This window comes from Loxodonta africana, chromosome 6 (assembly GCF_030014295.1).
Source record: "Loxodonta africana isolate mLoxAfr1 chromosome 6, mLoxAfr1.hap2, whole genome shotgun sequence".
In the NCBI taxonomy this organism is placed as follows: domain Eukaryota; kingdom Metazoa; phylum Chordata; class Mammalia; order Proboscidea; family Elephantidae; genus Loxodonta; species Loxodonta africana.
This window is the reverse complement of record NC_087347.1, coordinates 71,732,213-71,749,059: the sequence shown is the minus strand read 5'-3', so window position 1 is coordinate 71,749,059 and position 16,847 is coordinate 71,732,213. Positions and strand designations below refer to the sequence as shown.

Here is a 16,847-nt window from a genome sequence, read left to right as displayed (position 1 = left end):
GTAACCTGATTTATGTTTTTAAAGCATCATTCTGGCTTTGCTGTGTTGAGATTGGGCTGTAGTAGGCAACGGTGGAGGCAAGGAGACAGTCACAAGGTAACTGCAGTAAGCTGGGTGAGGAATACCAAGGGGTCGAATTTAAAATTATTCTGAAGGATTTCCTGCCAGGTTGGATGTGGGGTGTGAAAGAGAGGGATCAAGGATGACAGCAAGGTATTTCTAGTGTCAGCAAATCGAAGAACTGAGTTGTAATCAATGGAGATATGAAATTGTGGGAGTAGTACGTTTTCGGGTTGGGAGGGGATTAGGAGTTCAGTTTTGAACATGTTATGCTTAAGATGTTTTGTTAGGCGGTCAAGAAGAGACACCAAAAGCAGGTGGATCCAGGGCGGAAGTTGGGGAATATGGCAGGCAGGGCACATAAATTAGGTTCACTGCATATGGATGGGTCTTCAAGGGAATGCAGAGGAGTAGACCAAGGTCTGAGTATCCTGATATTTTATCTCAGAAATAGAATGAATGCCAGGTTCTTCCCAGGAAGGAAAAGGGGGGAGGGGGAAAGACCAACTATCATTATCAGGTGATTTAACTTTACGAAAGACAGGTAAGAACAAGCAAATTATGAACATAATTTAAAGATAGAATTTATTCTCTGATGGTTTACTCATGCAAACTGCACATAAAAGAAAATAGTACAGTTTGTGTAACATTGCAAATATAAGGACTCAAAATGCTAGGTACAGAAGTAGTGTGACATCTTGAAAGTCAAAATGGAGTTTGTGTTTATACAACTAATAATGATTTTTATTTGCTGAGTACAGATCAGCTTACAATGAAAGTTTTGCTAACCTTGGTAAGCTCATTAACCGTTTACATGACTTCTTACATCTATGTAGTTTTATTTTACAGTTGCCAAGAATCCTGTTACCAAAGAACTTTAACTTGCATAAATAATACGATGAAAGAAATATGCACTGAAAAACTTAGGAGAGTGAACCAATGAGGCTTTTCCTAACCCATCAAAACTACAATAAAAATACCTTTTTTCCAGAATTCATATTTTGTGCCTTTGAGATTAACTCCTTAGCATAACTGTGGCAAAATCATGATTAGAAATTGGTTACTTTAAAATTATAAAATCAGTTAAAAATAAAAAATTTTGAAAGTAAAATTATCAACTAAAAAGTCTCTCATTTTTAATAAGCCAAACAATAAAATTCCTATTATCTTCATACTTAAAAGTCATGAAATGTCATTTGTATAACTTGAATGTTTCCCAGTTTGGAACTTAGGCAGGTGGGATATTTCTTGGAATTATCAAGGATATTCCACACAGGCTTTTAAAATGTCAGTCTCATTAGGAGATGGCACTGAGACTTTAGCAAATAGTGTAGTATGGATGCAGAACAAACTACACAACTTCCTATAAATGTATTACAGATATGTACATAATGGAATCCTGCTAGAAAGCCAGAAGTTGCTACTGGGTAGGACTCATAGCTATTTTACAAAGTTTTCGTACACACATTTACTACCTTTTAAATTTTTTTTTAACAATTCAATCTATTTTAAAATATTGTACTGTATTGTGAACATAACTACAGAATAAAAATTGATAATGGCACATTAGAAAACTCAGTATCCCACAGATGATTGGAAAATGAGAAAAGTGTACCTACAATCATCTCATCAGAAACAAACTACATCATGGAATGTTAGTTATCCAAGCCTGCACAGAAATGACATCTTAAACTGCAGTCATCTATTGGCCAGCATCACACTGAAGGCATCGTTAAACATTCAAGCAAAGATTGCTGGCATGAACTACTGACAGACACACACACACACACTCTCACTCATTCTTGCTTCTCACGTTATAATTACAATGTTCTAAAGATAGATACTGATTTTTTTCCACGAGAAACATTATCAAAATTTGCTACTAAAAGATGACAGTGCTTTCACAAGAATAAGTACAAGTTAGCTCGCAAGTACAAGACAATGGGGGGAGACAGTCTTAAGTTTTCTAAGTAGTAATTTTAGGCTTTTCTGGCAACCATACCATACTTGATTATGCATACATTTCTCAGTCTGTAATCTAAAATCTGAAAAAGAGGAGGCTAATTTTAAAAATTATTAGATACCAGATAACCCTGTATTGTACATTACATAATTTCATATTTTTTAGCCTCAAAACATAGGGTAAATACTGAATTTAAGACTTGAAAATAGTCATTTTTGAAATGATGGATTCCAAAATTTATGTCTACTTAAATCTTACAAAAAAAAAAAACAAACTATTAATGACGTTGATCTAGTTTAAGAATGTGCATAAAAGCACTGTATGTCTTTTACTATGTTTTCATTCACTTAAAAAAAAAAAGTGTTCCCCAACGCTCTTCCTTTTGCATAATGTGCAAAATAAAAGGCAAAAAGATTAAAAGCAAATTTCTATCTTTCTCTCACCTAGTGCTTTATGACCTTGTTAGCATTACAAAGTCAATAGGGACTATGCAGAACTTTGGTATAAATGATATAACAACACAGCATCACATTGAGGGAGGGGGGCAAAGAAATGGAAGTGGGAAGAGAGATTCAGTAACACCCCCATTTATTAAAACACCACCAAATTAAAAGTGAAATAACCACAATGAATTATAATACAATTTACACATTGAGCACAGAAAAAATTAATAAATCTAACAATATTTATAAAAAAAAGCAAAATCAGTCTTTTTCCAGAGACTAAAAACTGTTGTTCAGTCTGATCATCAACTGCTGCTACGCCAACTCTAGAGCCAAATTTAATTTCAAGTAAAAAAAAAAAAAAATTACAACCACAGATTTCGCATGAACGGAAACTGGTCTTTCCTTGATTTCCCTTTGAAGTCATAATGAGTATCTAAAACTGATGTGCTGCAGGTTCTAATCAACTTCCTGAGGGCTGCGACTGCGAGGAAGGAGCCATGACAATCTGCGAAAGAGCAGGCTCTGTACTCTGGTCCGCCATCTGGGTGAGGACTGAAGTAGCTACAGCTTCTGCCTTGGACGTTGAACTGACTCCGTTGGATGTGCTGACAGAACTATGCTGTATAGCTTCAGCATGTGGACTACTTGGCACTGAAATGTCTTCTGAACTGTCATCTTTATCAGCAGCTGAGTGGAAAAAAGAAGAATTACTCATTTTCTTAAATAAAGTATCTGTAAGAATATATTAAGTAGACTGAGCCAGTAAACGGAGTATAAAGTTAGAAGATATTTTACAAAAGAAATTATTTAGGTAAGTCAGTATGACTACAATTGAGTAATTAAAAAGGTGACTGTAAGTCATGAAATAGGCAATTTTACCTGCAACAAGTCATATAAAGGCACAACCATACACACAGAAAAATCTGGGTGCCCAGTACCTCACAGAATATAGCTAAAGAAATATTTGCTAAATAATGTTAAGAAAGAAAGGGGGTGGGGAGTTTGAGAGACAGTCTCTTATAGATGTAATCCAACATTTATCAAGTTCTTATAACATTTATATAAACCAATGCATTAAAGAAAACTAGTTGTTTGCCTACATGTCATTCTTATTAAAAGATAAAAAAGAGAATTTATAACTACAGGCATAAACAAAATGAATTCTTACACACAAATTATATTTTCAAATTATTCCCTCTGCATTTTCCAGAACTATATTTATTCCAGCTGACTCTCCATCTATTGCAGCAATGGATGATTACAACACCTGATTCCAATGATGCATACACATGAGAATAAGAAATATTTAGACTTTAAATGCCACCAGCTGTTACAGTTGCATGAATTAATTGGGATTCAAATAAAAAATCCATATAAAACTCTAGATACTGCAATTGAAATGATATTCAGAAAAGGGCATTCTAAATATTCATGAAAATAAATCTACCAATTTTTATGCCTGAACAACAAATCTCCTACATCTTTCTTATTTTAGCAGAATGGAATCAAGTAATTTCAGAAAGTGAGAAATCCAGTATTACAGCCCATACACACATAGCATATACAAGTTATGAAGCACAATGACAACATGAGACCTAGGAACCCAGAGCCCAACTTAAGAAAGAGAACACTGCCAGGAATACTGACGCTTCCTGGGGGTTCTTCCTGTCCATCAAAGGTTGTCACCAAAGGTTGACATTATTTTCACATTTTTTTCTTTGACAGTATTTTCATTACTGATGATCTGTATGACTAGACAGGACAAAGGTAGAAATATCTCCAAAAACCAAAAATGTCTTATTTCTTGCATTTTCAAAACCTAGTACAATACTATATAGTCAATAAAAATGTATTATTAATCTGGATTTTCAGACATTTTATTTAACTTTAGAATATAGTATATGACCATCTATATACACTTAAATCTTCATAAATCTATTGCTTGGAGTGAAAATTTGTCTTGTATTTGCTGAGTCTGGATAATAGAGATAAAACCGTTGGGATCATCCAAGAAATGACTTAATAAAATTTAAAAATGCAGATATTATGAACTGAATGCAATCTGAGTTGTTTCCTTCTAATTTTATAGAATCATTCGCATATTTCCTTTTGAACTATCAAAATTCGAGAAAACTTTCCTGTTTAAGAAAACCACGTATGCATAATACTGCCCTCAGTAGCTTCTATAGGAAATTATACTGTTCTGTCAGATGGGAGCCATAATGGCCTCTTCCCTGCAGCAATCATTGTTAGTATAAACCCCCAAACACATTTCTATATAGTTCCAGTTTACTCCACAATGTGTCTCACCATCTTGTCAAAATGACTAGATATCAAAGGGCTGAGTGAGATCTATATGCTCAAAACTGACAAAAATCAGTGCTCTAAATATATATGACAATAGAGAGTTGCTAAATCCCCTGAATCTTTTAAATTAAAAAATATTGCTCATTCTGATGAAACTACTTACAATGACTACAAGTAAAGATGGTGGCCATTAAGTTTTATCGTGAGCACCTGAGGAACTGTTTGTATCCAATACAAAATGTTTCTTTCTTTTGAAATTACTGACACTGGCAAATTAAAATGAAGTGGATACATATGGTTGAAACAATCTTCACATTTACAAATATCCCGAAATCACTAAATCATAAAAATGAAAGCTGTGGGTTACATATTATGAATGTTGCCTAATGCATTCCCGGCTCTGTTATTTGTTACAAATTTGTGTACCATGGACAAAATTGGCCATTTATTCAAGAGTAACAGCTGGTTCTAACATTGTGCATCTTATCAAAAAAGAAGGACATTACAAGAAGGAAAAAGCACAATTAACCTCTAAAGTGCTGAAAACAGAAGAATCTCATTTTGGGGGAGAAAATTTAAGAGGAAACTTACAAGCTGATAATTTAAATACTGTTCTGTCTTAGCATTCTTACGAGTAACTAGAATGATATACATAAAGGCTCCAAATAATAAAAACACTACACTATGCAGATATTTAGAAACCCTGGTGGCACAGCGGTTAAGTGCTATGGCTCTTAACCAAGAGGTCACAGTTCGAATCCACCAGGCGCTCCTTGGAAACTCTATGGGGCAGTTCTACTCTGTCCTATAGGGTCTCTATGAGTTGGAATAGACTCGATGGCAGTGGGTTTGGTTTTTTGGTTTTTATGCAGATATTATCTAAGAAAGAAAAGGATCAGATACTGTGAACAGATACTATATATCCTTAAGTGAAGATAGCTGATTTTTTTTTTTTTTTTAACTAAAATGGTACCCTGAGAAATACACAAAATATTATCAGTACTTACGGTGTATTTCGAATTATTAACTAACCTCTTTTGTTAACTTATAGTAACGCCTAGAAAAAAGCCAGAAGTAGAAAAATAAAAAAACAAAAACAAAAACAATAAAACCTCTAAATTCTACGTATACCCTCCTGTTCCATAATAACCTTGAAGAAATTCTGATTTTAATCTTAAATATCAGAACCACAGCCTCCATTTTTTTTTACCAGCAGCTCAGTTCACCCTCGCAGTATTTTACCGATGTGGCTTAAGGCTACAGGTAACGGAACATTACTCACTACGATAGCCAGATTTCTTCTGCATGGCGGTTACAGGGCAATCTTTATGAGCCAGAAGGAGCTGTTTCAGCTGTGCCACTTCATTTCTCAGCAGGGTGACTTCACTCTGGAGAAGAGAACAACTATGCACCTTACACCAGCATCAGACTAGACATATTTTTTACTGTTTAAAACAAGCAATGATCATGAAAATTAGACATCTTTAACAACATCAAGGAATAAAGAAAATATGCTGCTTAAATATGTTTAATCAGTATAATTCAGTCTTTATGGTTTAAGCATTTATCCCAAAATTTGCAACTTTATATAAAAACTTAAATAATACCATAACTGATTTTTACTTTACCATTTGCCTTAGGATTTCTTATATATTACAGATTACTGGTCCAAGGTGTTTTTATTTTATATATGTCACATGCTCTTCTGATTATTTGAAAAATCAGAAAACACCAAGTGAGTCAAGATGAATTTTCATTGATTCCATTCACTTGGAAATAAAAAATTCATCATGAAAACTCAATTAAGCAAGTTTCTAGTTTTCTAGAAACTAGGAAAAGTTCCATAAGCGGAACCACAACAACCAAAGAATCATCGCAACTTAAAAGTCATTCCAAGGCACTGGATGGGCTGTCTACATGGCTTAGATGCCTTTGATCCAGGCAATTTGTACACATCTAAATCTAAATCTGATAAGACCAGAGTGATTTGTCGTACTCCTTATGACAGAATGAGTACTTCAGCTTTTGTCTGGGATGCATTAACCTGATAAATTCTATAAAAAGTTCCAAATTGACTGAGTCCAATTAATTCCTTTGGGTCACTCCCAAATATAAAAGACACAATAAATTAATGACTATTCCCAGTACTCAAGCATTAGAAACAATATACATTTAAGAAATTGATAACATAAAAATACTATTAATTTACAAACACCTCTACTTATTTGGACTTGCACTAAGCTTAACCATTCAGACTTCATCCATGAACCCAAAAGTAAATTAGAAAATGTAGGAAGCAAGCATATGGATCAAATGGTTCCTCACATTCCAATAACAACGAAGTACAACATTGTATTAAGCCACGGAACAAAACTGATGCTCATAATAACTCTGAACCATTAATCAAATAGTTAATTACATTTAGAATACTGTACTTGAGACAAGAATGAGTATGTGTAGAAGCAGGGGGTGAGTGGGGAGTGACTGATGAAGGATGGGCACAGAATTTCTGTCTGGGGTGATAACGCTCTGGAAGTAGATAGTGGTGATGGTTACAACACTGTGAATGTTCTTAATGCCAATGAATTGTACACTTAAAAGTGGCTAAAACGGTGGATTTTGTTATGTATGTTACCATGATAAAAATAAAAGAATGGGTGTACACTGACTGAAGTACAGAAGGCTAAAATGTACAACAGTTTTGCTTTAAAGGATGTTATGTAGAAAACTCATGTCTATGGATACTACAATTGCCACTGTTAATATGGTTAATTATAGCCCTTTATTAACAACACTATTGGTGAGAAACCATGTTATAAATAATCCAATATATATTATCGTAAAAGTTTTCTTCTCTCTCTCTGCCTGATTCCACATTAGCTTGATTTTGAGACTTACTTCTCCAACTTCTCTCATTAATTTCTGTAACATGAGACAGGACTGGATATGTATTTTTAGTCAAGAATAAAATGTCTTTCATAATCTGGCAACTGTAACCATCTTGATTTTCAACTTTTTCTGCTCTCCCAACATACTCTAACCTTTAGTCATACCAAAACGCTAGTAATGTCTCATGCATGTCATACCCTTGCTGCCTTCATATTAGTTTGAGCCATATAAAATACCTAATAATCATCTTTTTTTACCTATAAAAACAGCAATTTTATCTTGAAAACTACACAGTAATGTCTTCTCTATCTGGAAAATCCTTTCCCTCCCTTCCTTGCCTTGCTAACTATTCCATTCATCTTCAAGAGCCAACTCAGCACTATATATACACTTGTGTTGAAAAAAGAGGTTAGGTAACCATTTCTGTATTCCCACTCATAACTTACACAGTTATATATAAATATACACTGGATTGTAACTTTTGGTATACTTATTTGACTCCTCTGCCTGACTGGGAATTTCTTAGAAGCAGGGATGATCTTTTATCTCCCTATTCCCAGAATGAAACACATTGCCTGACATGCATTAAGTGGACCATTAATTTTAGAGCCCCAACCCCAGTGCCGTCGAGTCGATTCCGACTCATAGCAACCCTACAGGACAGAGTAGAACTGCCCGATAGAATTTCCAAGGAGCGCCTGGCGGATTTGAACTGCTGACCTCTTGGTTAGCAGCCGTAGCACTTAACCCCTATGCCACCAGGGTTTCCCTTTTTTTTTTTTTAATTTTAGAGAGGATTATGGTAATTCTATATGGTCACTATGAGTTGGAATTGTGATGGCAACACTTTGGTTTACGGTAATTCTAAGGAGTCCTGGTGCTGCAGTGGTTAAGTGCTCAGCTGCTAACTGAAAAGTTGGCGGTTCAAACCCACCAGCCACTCCTCAGGAGAAAGATGTGGCAATCTGCTTCAGTAAAGATTACACCCTTGGAATCCCTATGGGGCAGTTCTACTCTGTCCTATAGAGTCATTATGAGTTGAAATCAACCCGACGGCACACAACAACAACAATGGTAATTCTGTGTCCAGGGGATGAAAAATACCAAAGAAGGTGAATGAAATAGCTTAAACAATATAAAATAGGTCAGAGGTCCTAATTTCATCATTTATACCAACAACTTCATTAACAAAGCTACACTGCTAATTTCCTCAATTATGAAATGAAAATTACTATATTTTACAGCATCATCTTCAATGACACAATTTTAAGTCATAATTGCCTTCTGTCCTAAACACTCTATACACTCACCATAAACCATATTATGAAACAAAATGCTATTAGATAAATTTCTGAAAGCAGTTATAAGCTGATTATCTAACTGATATTAAACTGTTGATTTAAATAGTTCTATAAAAAAAAAAAATTTTTTTTTTTTAATAAGTATTAAGGGAAACCCTGGTGGTGTAGTGGCTAAAGTGCTATAGCTGCTAACCAAAGGGTTGGCAGTTCGAATCTGCCAGGCGTTCCCTGGAAACTCTATGGAGCAATTCTACTCTGTCCTATAGGGTCGCTATGAGTCGGAACCGACTCGACGGCACTGGGTTTGGTTTTGGGTTTTTATAAGTATTAAAATATGATATTATTCTCATACATGCAAATAAAAGTAAATACATACATTGAAATCCTCTCTTTAAGCAGATTTTAAAACTGATAAATGGAACATCAGTTTCTATACCTCTAATTTAACAGTAGGTGGTATTATGACTGCTACCTAATTAGACTACCTGGCTCATTAACAAATAAATCTGAAGATGCCACTAGTTAACAGTGGGGGTTTAATGAACATTAAGGACTTACGGGTAAGGCACTTGATTCTTCCTTTTTAAAAATATTATTTTATTGTGTTTAAGGTAGAAGTTGACACTGCAAATTAGGTTCCCATTTAACAATTTCTACACAAATTATTCAGTGATATTGGTTACATTTTTGACAATGTATCATCATTCTCATTCATTCCATTGTGGTTGTATCATTTCCAGTACTCTAGTTTTCCTGCCCCTTTACCTTCTCTTCTTTGTTTTAGAGTAATTTTTAACCATTTAGTCTCATATAGATGGTTTTTTACAGGAGCTCATTACTCACGTGTGATATTCTTTATGTTATGAGCCAATCTGTTATTTAGCTAATCGGAGATCTCAAGAGATAATTTTGGTTTAAGGTTTAAAGAGTATCTCAGAGCGACAGTGTCAGGGAGTCCTCTAGTCTCAACTGGTCCAGTGAAGTCTGGCCTTTTTAAGAATTTGAGTTCCTTTCCACATTTTTCTCCTGTTCTACCAGGAACCATCTATTGTGGAAGCCATTTGATTCTTGATACAACTTATCTTAAATTTGTGTAACTGAATTTTAATTGGAGTCACACTTACCAGGGCAAACAACTGAAAAGGCCAGAGAGAAGGAAATTGAAAATGAAAACTTCACATATTTTCAGGTAAGTATGACTCATATATATCAATAAGATACAATACTCATCTATGCTATAAAATTATACTGATCCAAAATTCATATAACCAGTTTTCCCCCATAACTTTTAAATTACAGAGATAAGTAAAGAAAACAAACAAAAAACCAAATTCGAGGTACACTTAATACAAATTCAGTCCAGCCTTTTATACCATCCTGATTTAAAATGTTTTACAATGGTAATGGATTTTCCTAATGACGATCCTGAAGCTACTTTCGGATGAAAGGTTAAAATTAAAATTATATATAGTCTGTATTATCACAAATATCTTGGATTTCTTTTTCATTTGTTTTTGTAGGTTTTGTTTTTATTGAGGCTTTATGCATATTTTTCTTCTTTATTTTGATGAGTGGGTTTGTTAACTTTCCTTGTGGTTACCTTGAAATTTACCCTTATCTTCCTAGCTTTGAACCAGTCTATTATTATTTGGTATCACCTTGCTTTCTTCTCCTTTAGAAAGCTCTATATCTATACAGTTTATTCCTTCTTTTATTGTTCTGACATTGTTGTCATTTACAGATTAACCTCTCTGGTTCTCTGTTGCAATTCTTTTGGTTTTGGATAGTCTTTGAGAGTTCATTTCCTAGGTTGGTACCTGACTAGTACAATTTTGCATCCTAGATTCAGGCTGTGGTCTGATGTTGTCTGTTCTCAGACCGAAGGACTCCGTTTAATAATTTTTGCAAGTTTGGTTTGGTTTTTACCTATTCTTTTAATTTCTGTGTATCTGGAAATGTCCTAATTTCACCATCACATCTGAATGAAAGTTTTGGAGGATATATTATTTGCAGTTAGCAATTTTTTTCTTCTGAGGTTTTATGTCATCCCATTGCCCTCTTGCCTGCATGGTTTCTGCCGAATAATCAGAGCTTAGTCTTGTTATTTCTCCTCTGTATGTGATTTTTTCCAAGCTGCTCACAGGACTTTCTGTCTTGGTTTTAGCGAGTGTGACTATGATATGCCTTGGTGTTTTTGTTTTGGGGTCTATCCTATACGGGGTTCATTAAGCTTCTTTGATGGTCAGCTTTTCAACATTCATGATATTAGGGAAGTTTTCTGTCAGCAATTCTTTAATGTTTCTCTGTGTTTTCTCTCCCTGTTCTGGAACCCCAATCACTTGCGAATTTTTGCTTTTGATTGTATCCCACATAATTTTCAGGGTTTCTTCATTTTTCTTAGTTCTTCTGATCTTTCCTCAGAGTTGTATCTGAGTATTTGTCTTCAATTTCACTGATCCCGTCTTCCATCATTTCAAACCTGCTCCTCAGCCCTTTTATGACACCGCCCATTTCTGAAATCTTGTATATCTTTTGGGTTTCTAATTGTTTTTGTATGATTCTAGTTGTGAATTTATTTTGGCATTTTGTTCCTTATTATTTCCCTGAATTCTTCCATTTGCCTGTATATTCCAAGAATTTGTCTGCCTTTTCCATAAATTTGTCTATTTTTCCTCATTTTTGTCTGCTTTTTGCTTCAACTCTTGGATTGCTCTGAATATTAAGAGAGTTGAATTCCCTGTCAGGTAGTTCTAGTGCCTTTTCTTCTACTGGAAAGTCATCTGGTGTTTTATTTTGGATGCCTACTGGAACCATCCTTTTTTTTTTTTTTTTTTTAATATGTTTTGATATTGTCTGCTGTCTTCAAGACATTCAGTAGTTATTTTTTTCATTTCTTGATTGTAGATTTGTTTCATCCTGCTTTTTTGTTTAATTTGGTTATGTCTGAGCAGGTGGGCTGTGTGTTCTTTATTGTTTGTTCGTCTGTAGTTGCGATACTTTTCACCTCCTTGTCCAATGGGCAGGGCCAGTCACTCAGCTACGGTGCAGTCTGCCAGGTCCAACGGAAGGGGAGAGGGTGGGATGGATTGTTTGTGGCACATACTAGGGCTGACAGGGTGAGCCAGGAATCAGTGCTAGGCAGGTTCCGGTAGGCCATGCCTGTGCTGCTTGGGGTGTGAAGTTCAGTGCACAGTGCAGATAGGCAGGAAAGTGGGGGGTGGGTTGTGATGTGTGGAGGTAATAGGGGTATGGGAAAGAGGAGAGAGAGGAAAGAGAAACACGAGTCAAAAACAAAAAAAGGTTAAAAAAAAAAAAGAGTGCTAAAGGAGCTTGCTGTTGGAGTGGAGACATGAGAAACCGTGAAATGGAGAAAACCAAATGGGGGGAAAAAAGAAAAAAATAATAACTAGATAAAAATTTGGAAAAGGAAAAGCCCCCAGGAGTCCCACTAGTGGGGCTGTGAAGACCAGGGAAGTGGCTCCCAGGCTGTGCAGTATAGCCTGGCTAGAGGGGGTACTGATGTCACACAGCACCAGGTATTCAGGAGACAGGAAATGAACGTAAGTATAGAGAGATGAGAACTGAGAAGTGAGAAATGAAGAAAGGCAGAAAAAAAGAAATGCCCCCAAGAATCCCATCTATGTGGCTGTGCAGATTGGGGGAGTGCTTCCTAAGCTATACAGCGCAGCCCGGCTAGAAGGGGCTCCCAAGCTGTGAAAAGAAATAGAAAACAAACAAAACAAGCAAAAAAGGCAAGCCCCAGGGATCCCACCAGTGTGGCGCCATGGGCTGGGGGAGTAGCTCCCCAGTAGAGCGGGGCTTCACAGCCTTTCAAGAAGAAGCAAAGATGACACACAGAGCCAGGTATTCTAGAGAAGGGAGGGGGAAGTGGTGGGAGGCACGGAAGAAACCAAAAGAAACAGAAAGAAGCAACACCAGCTCAGGGGGCCAGCCACGGTGGGCGGGGCAAATCCAAGCAGCTTGAGGCCAAAGGGGGCAGGGGAAAAACGGTGGTAGTTAGGAAAGCATATATTGCTTGTTACCAGGTGCTGTCTCCTGCTGAGAACTTTGTGAAGCTGCTTTCCCGTACTCTGTCTGCTGCTCTCCAATGTGGGTGGGGCAAATCCAAGTGGCACGGACACTGTACCTCCTGGCCAGCTAGGCCATCGCAGCCAGCCAGGAAGCTTGGAGGTAAGAGCAGCGCAGAGAGGATGAGGGGTGGGAAAGCGTGTATTGGAGAGTACCAGGTGCTCCGTCTCCTGCTGGGAGCTCTGTGAAGCTGCTTTCCCGTGCTCCTGTCTGCCAATCCCCGAAAAGAGTCCAAGATGGTGGATCCGTGCTGTATTAGCTGATAGGGGCCCTCCACAGGTTTCTCTCCTTGTTTTCTGTCCTCTGCCAGCTTCTTATTCTATTCAGTGTTTGGCTGAGTTCTTTATCTCTTCATTTGACACTTCAGGTTCCAGGAATGATATATGTCTCTGTTTTACTTAAGTTTTTTGGGTCTTTACTGTGGAGGGGCAGAGTGGTGCTTCTGTCTATGGTGCCATGTTGGCCAGAAGTCACACAAATATCTTAATATTTGACTTCTTTAAAAACTGGTATAGACTGAAAGCAGCAAATGTGGAAGGAGTTGGGACTGAGAGAAATATTTCAGAGCAAGCAGAGTTGGGGTGCAGAACAGAAATGAGAGTGGACCAAGACTTAAAGCGAGCAGATTTAGTTTTGCTACATAGCCTGAAGTGTAAGCATATGCAAGTGGTCAAGATCAGATTAAACAGAGGCTGAAAATGGGAGGGGTATGCTACTAAAGGTTATATAACCAATTTAGGCAGAAGACGACAAAAGTAGGGCAGTACCGTTGCTCCATTCTATTAAGACGGCTACTCAAAGGTTAACTACATATTGTTGTTGCTAGATGTTGTCCAGTTGGTCTCCAGCTCATTGTGACCCATGCACTACAGGATCAAACTGCTGGGATCCACAGGGTTTTCACTGGTTGATTTTTGGAAGTAGATTGCCAGGTCTTTCTTCTAGTGTCTTGATCTGAAAACTCCACTGAAACCTGGTCAGCATCACAACAACACACAGTCTCCACTGACAGATGAGTGATGGCTGGGCTTGAGATGCGATGCCTGGCAATGGAACACAGGCTGCCCATATGGAAGGTGAGAATTCTACCACTCAACCACCACTGCCCTCTAACTACATACTAGTAGACCACGTAATATTTTTTTACACTGTTTATCTGAAGCAGATCAGCCTGAAGAAATTGTGCCAGGACAATCAATTGATTAATGTTATTTGGCCATGGACTGATGACCAGGTATTTTATAAATTTATAATCTCTGACTTTCTAATTCAGCCACTACCGGCAAATCTAAAGAAATAATATCGGATAGTTTCTTCCTTTGGGGATTTTTCTCATTGCTATAGATACGAACTTTTCATAATCTTCATAAAAATCAATGATTGAGTATTAAGACTCCCACCACACAGTTCCATGGGTTATCATGGAAGCAAAATCTTATACTTGAGAACCAAATAATTTTTTAATTTGTATCTACAACGGTAGGTTAAAAAAAAAAAAAAATGATGACAAGGTTCTTAACAGAGGTAGGCAATATTTTAAAAATACTATGCAAAATGAATGGGAATGACATGGGTCCTACTCTCTCTCATACATTAACGACTTGTTTCATGTCTGTCTCCTCTGCTAGGCCACATATTACATGAGTGCAAGGACTAGGTCTTTTTCATTGTTGCATCCCCAGTGTCTAATAGCAAGCCTTGTACACAGTAAATATATGATGACAGAGTAACAAATAGCTAGTATTTGCATAGTGTCTTTTCTATATGCTCTCTCATTTGATCCTCATAATAGTACTTGTTCTATCAGCTTGACCAATGGGGAAGTAGAGGCTCAGAAAGATTTCTAGTAAACACTAGTTAAAAAATACAAATAAAAAAAGGACTTAGATCCCAAACCCAGAATAAAATACATGAAATAGAGGTGCTATCACTACCACCTCTTTTCTCCCTTTGGAATACAGTTAAAACTCGGGGGGGGGGGGAAAGAAGACAGTTACATCAGAATAGTATCCTTTTAGGAATTAAGTATTGTAGGCATCTTCCAATTGTTGCTATTCCTTCCTATTTCAAGTGGTAAATACTGAAACAAAATATTGCTTAGGTACCAAGAACAAAAGATTTGATTCCATTCCCTATAAGTCGATGGACCAATAAACAAAGCCTTTTCTACATCATTAACTTATGAGTGAAATATCCTCACGTACCCAGCTATCAAACCAAGCTTCTATAAATTTATTGAGCTTCTCCTTCCACACTCATCTTTGCAATACCTGAGTTTTAAAAGCAAAATCTACAATAAAATTTCCTAGTTTTACCCATAAAGTAGTTGTTAAGGAGCTACTGTTAGTAAAGAGAAGAGTCTGTCTTTTGTTCATAAAGGAAACATGCTAAAACATTCCCAAAATAAAAAGACAAAACCATAAACAGGTTAAAACCGTTTCAAGTAAAACATAACAAAATCAGATACCAACTTAAAAATATAATAATTTATAACTAATGGCATCCAAGTCTTCATCTAGGTTACCATGTCTCTAATACAATTTGAGGAAAGATAACCTGTCTTAGCAATAATTTTAGAAAGCTGAAACATGAAAATTCAGTGAATGGAGCAATAAGGCTTTATAATTAATATTTTCCCTAAAACCTAATATGTATTCAGTAAAAATACAAACAGTCACACCCCAACATTTGTTGTATCTTTTATTGTTCATAATACATAAGTTACTATGGATTATTACTGCCCACCATACCTATTAGCTGAGCCCGTATGTCATGTGAAGGGTTATTAAGGAAATGTAGGATTGATGAATGTTTTCACATAAAGTAGAGTTTAATTATTTCTCTGACATTCAATTTTCTTTACAAGTCGTTCTGTTCTTCACAGTTAACGGTTTTGCTATTGGCAGACAGAAATTTTTTCCGTCTGAGTCCACTATAAGAATGTTAACTCTTCACACTCTGGAAACTCCAATATGTCATTTACTTCTTAAAAACTTTTAATTTTATTTGACAACTAGAAACAACAAAAAATAAAAAATCATATATCCATTTGAAAGAATAATACAGAAGTCATAACTGAAGTACCCCTTCTTTTCTAGCCATCTCTGCTTCCCATTCCCCTTCTCACCATTGTTTACATCTTGGTACATGTCATTCCTACATTTTTACCTATACTTATATGATTTTCATTCCTTTAAGTAAACCTAACTATAAACTCTTCATTAATGAAAAAGAATTATGCTATACAGTTTACTATGTAAGTTATATTTTGTCCATAACAATGTATTATAGACATTTCCTCATGTAAATATATTCAGATGGACCTTATTTTTCTTCTTTGCAGAAGTATTTTAAAGCAAATCTGTGACATCACATTATTTCACCTCCTCATATTTCAGTCTGCTTCTCAAAAACTAAGAACTTTTCTTACCTAACCATGCTATTACCACTCAGTATTTAATTTTTAAAAACACTGTTTACTTATTCTGTTTGTAATTTGGGGTATTAACTAAACTCATGTTCAACTATAGAGTTTAATTTAGTGATTTCTTGAATTTGACTTTCATTTGAAAGTCTCATGCTTCAAAAATGAAGTGTCATCTAACTTTTACGTAAGAGATAAATCTTGTCTTTTTATTTATTCCTCCAATTAAGAAACTTTTATTCAAATTGGGAAGTACAAAAAGACACAATGTTATAATAATGACATTTCTATGATTATTTGCATGCAGAAAAAAGCCTGAGATTAATGAAGTAAAGATTACATCTATTTGGAATACAGAATTTCCTATA

At 35.9% G+C, this 16,847-nt stretch overlaps 1 protein-coding gene across 2 annotated transcripts in view; it reads right to left on the bottom strand.

The window, feature by feature from the left end:
• Positions 1–2,269: 2,269 nt before the first annotated feature.
• Positions 2,270–16,847, bottom strand: part of ATF2 (activating transcription factor 2) — an 86,017-nt gene continuing 71,439 nt past the window's right edge. The window contains exons 13-14 of one of the 2 annotated variants that reach the window (XM_003406211.4): positions 6,059–6,164; positions 2,270–3,156 (exon numbers count right to left, since the gene is read on the bottom strand). In XM_003406211.4, the coding sequence (XP_003406259.1) occupies positions 2,930–3,156; positions 6,059–6,164 (333 nt within the window). In that variant the 3' untranslated portion in view covers positions 2,270–2,929. The other variant, XR_010322289.1, reaches the window with a different exon arrangement.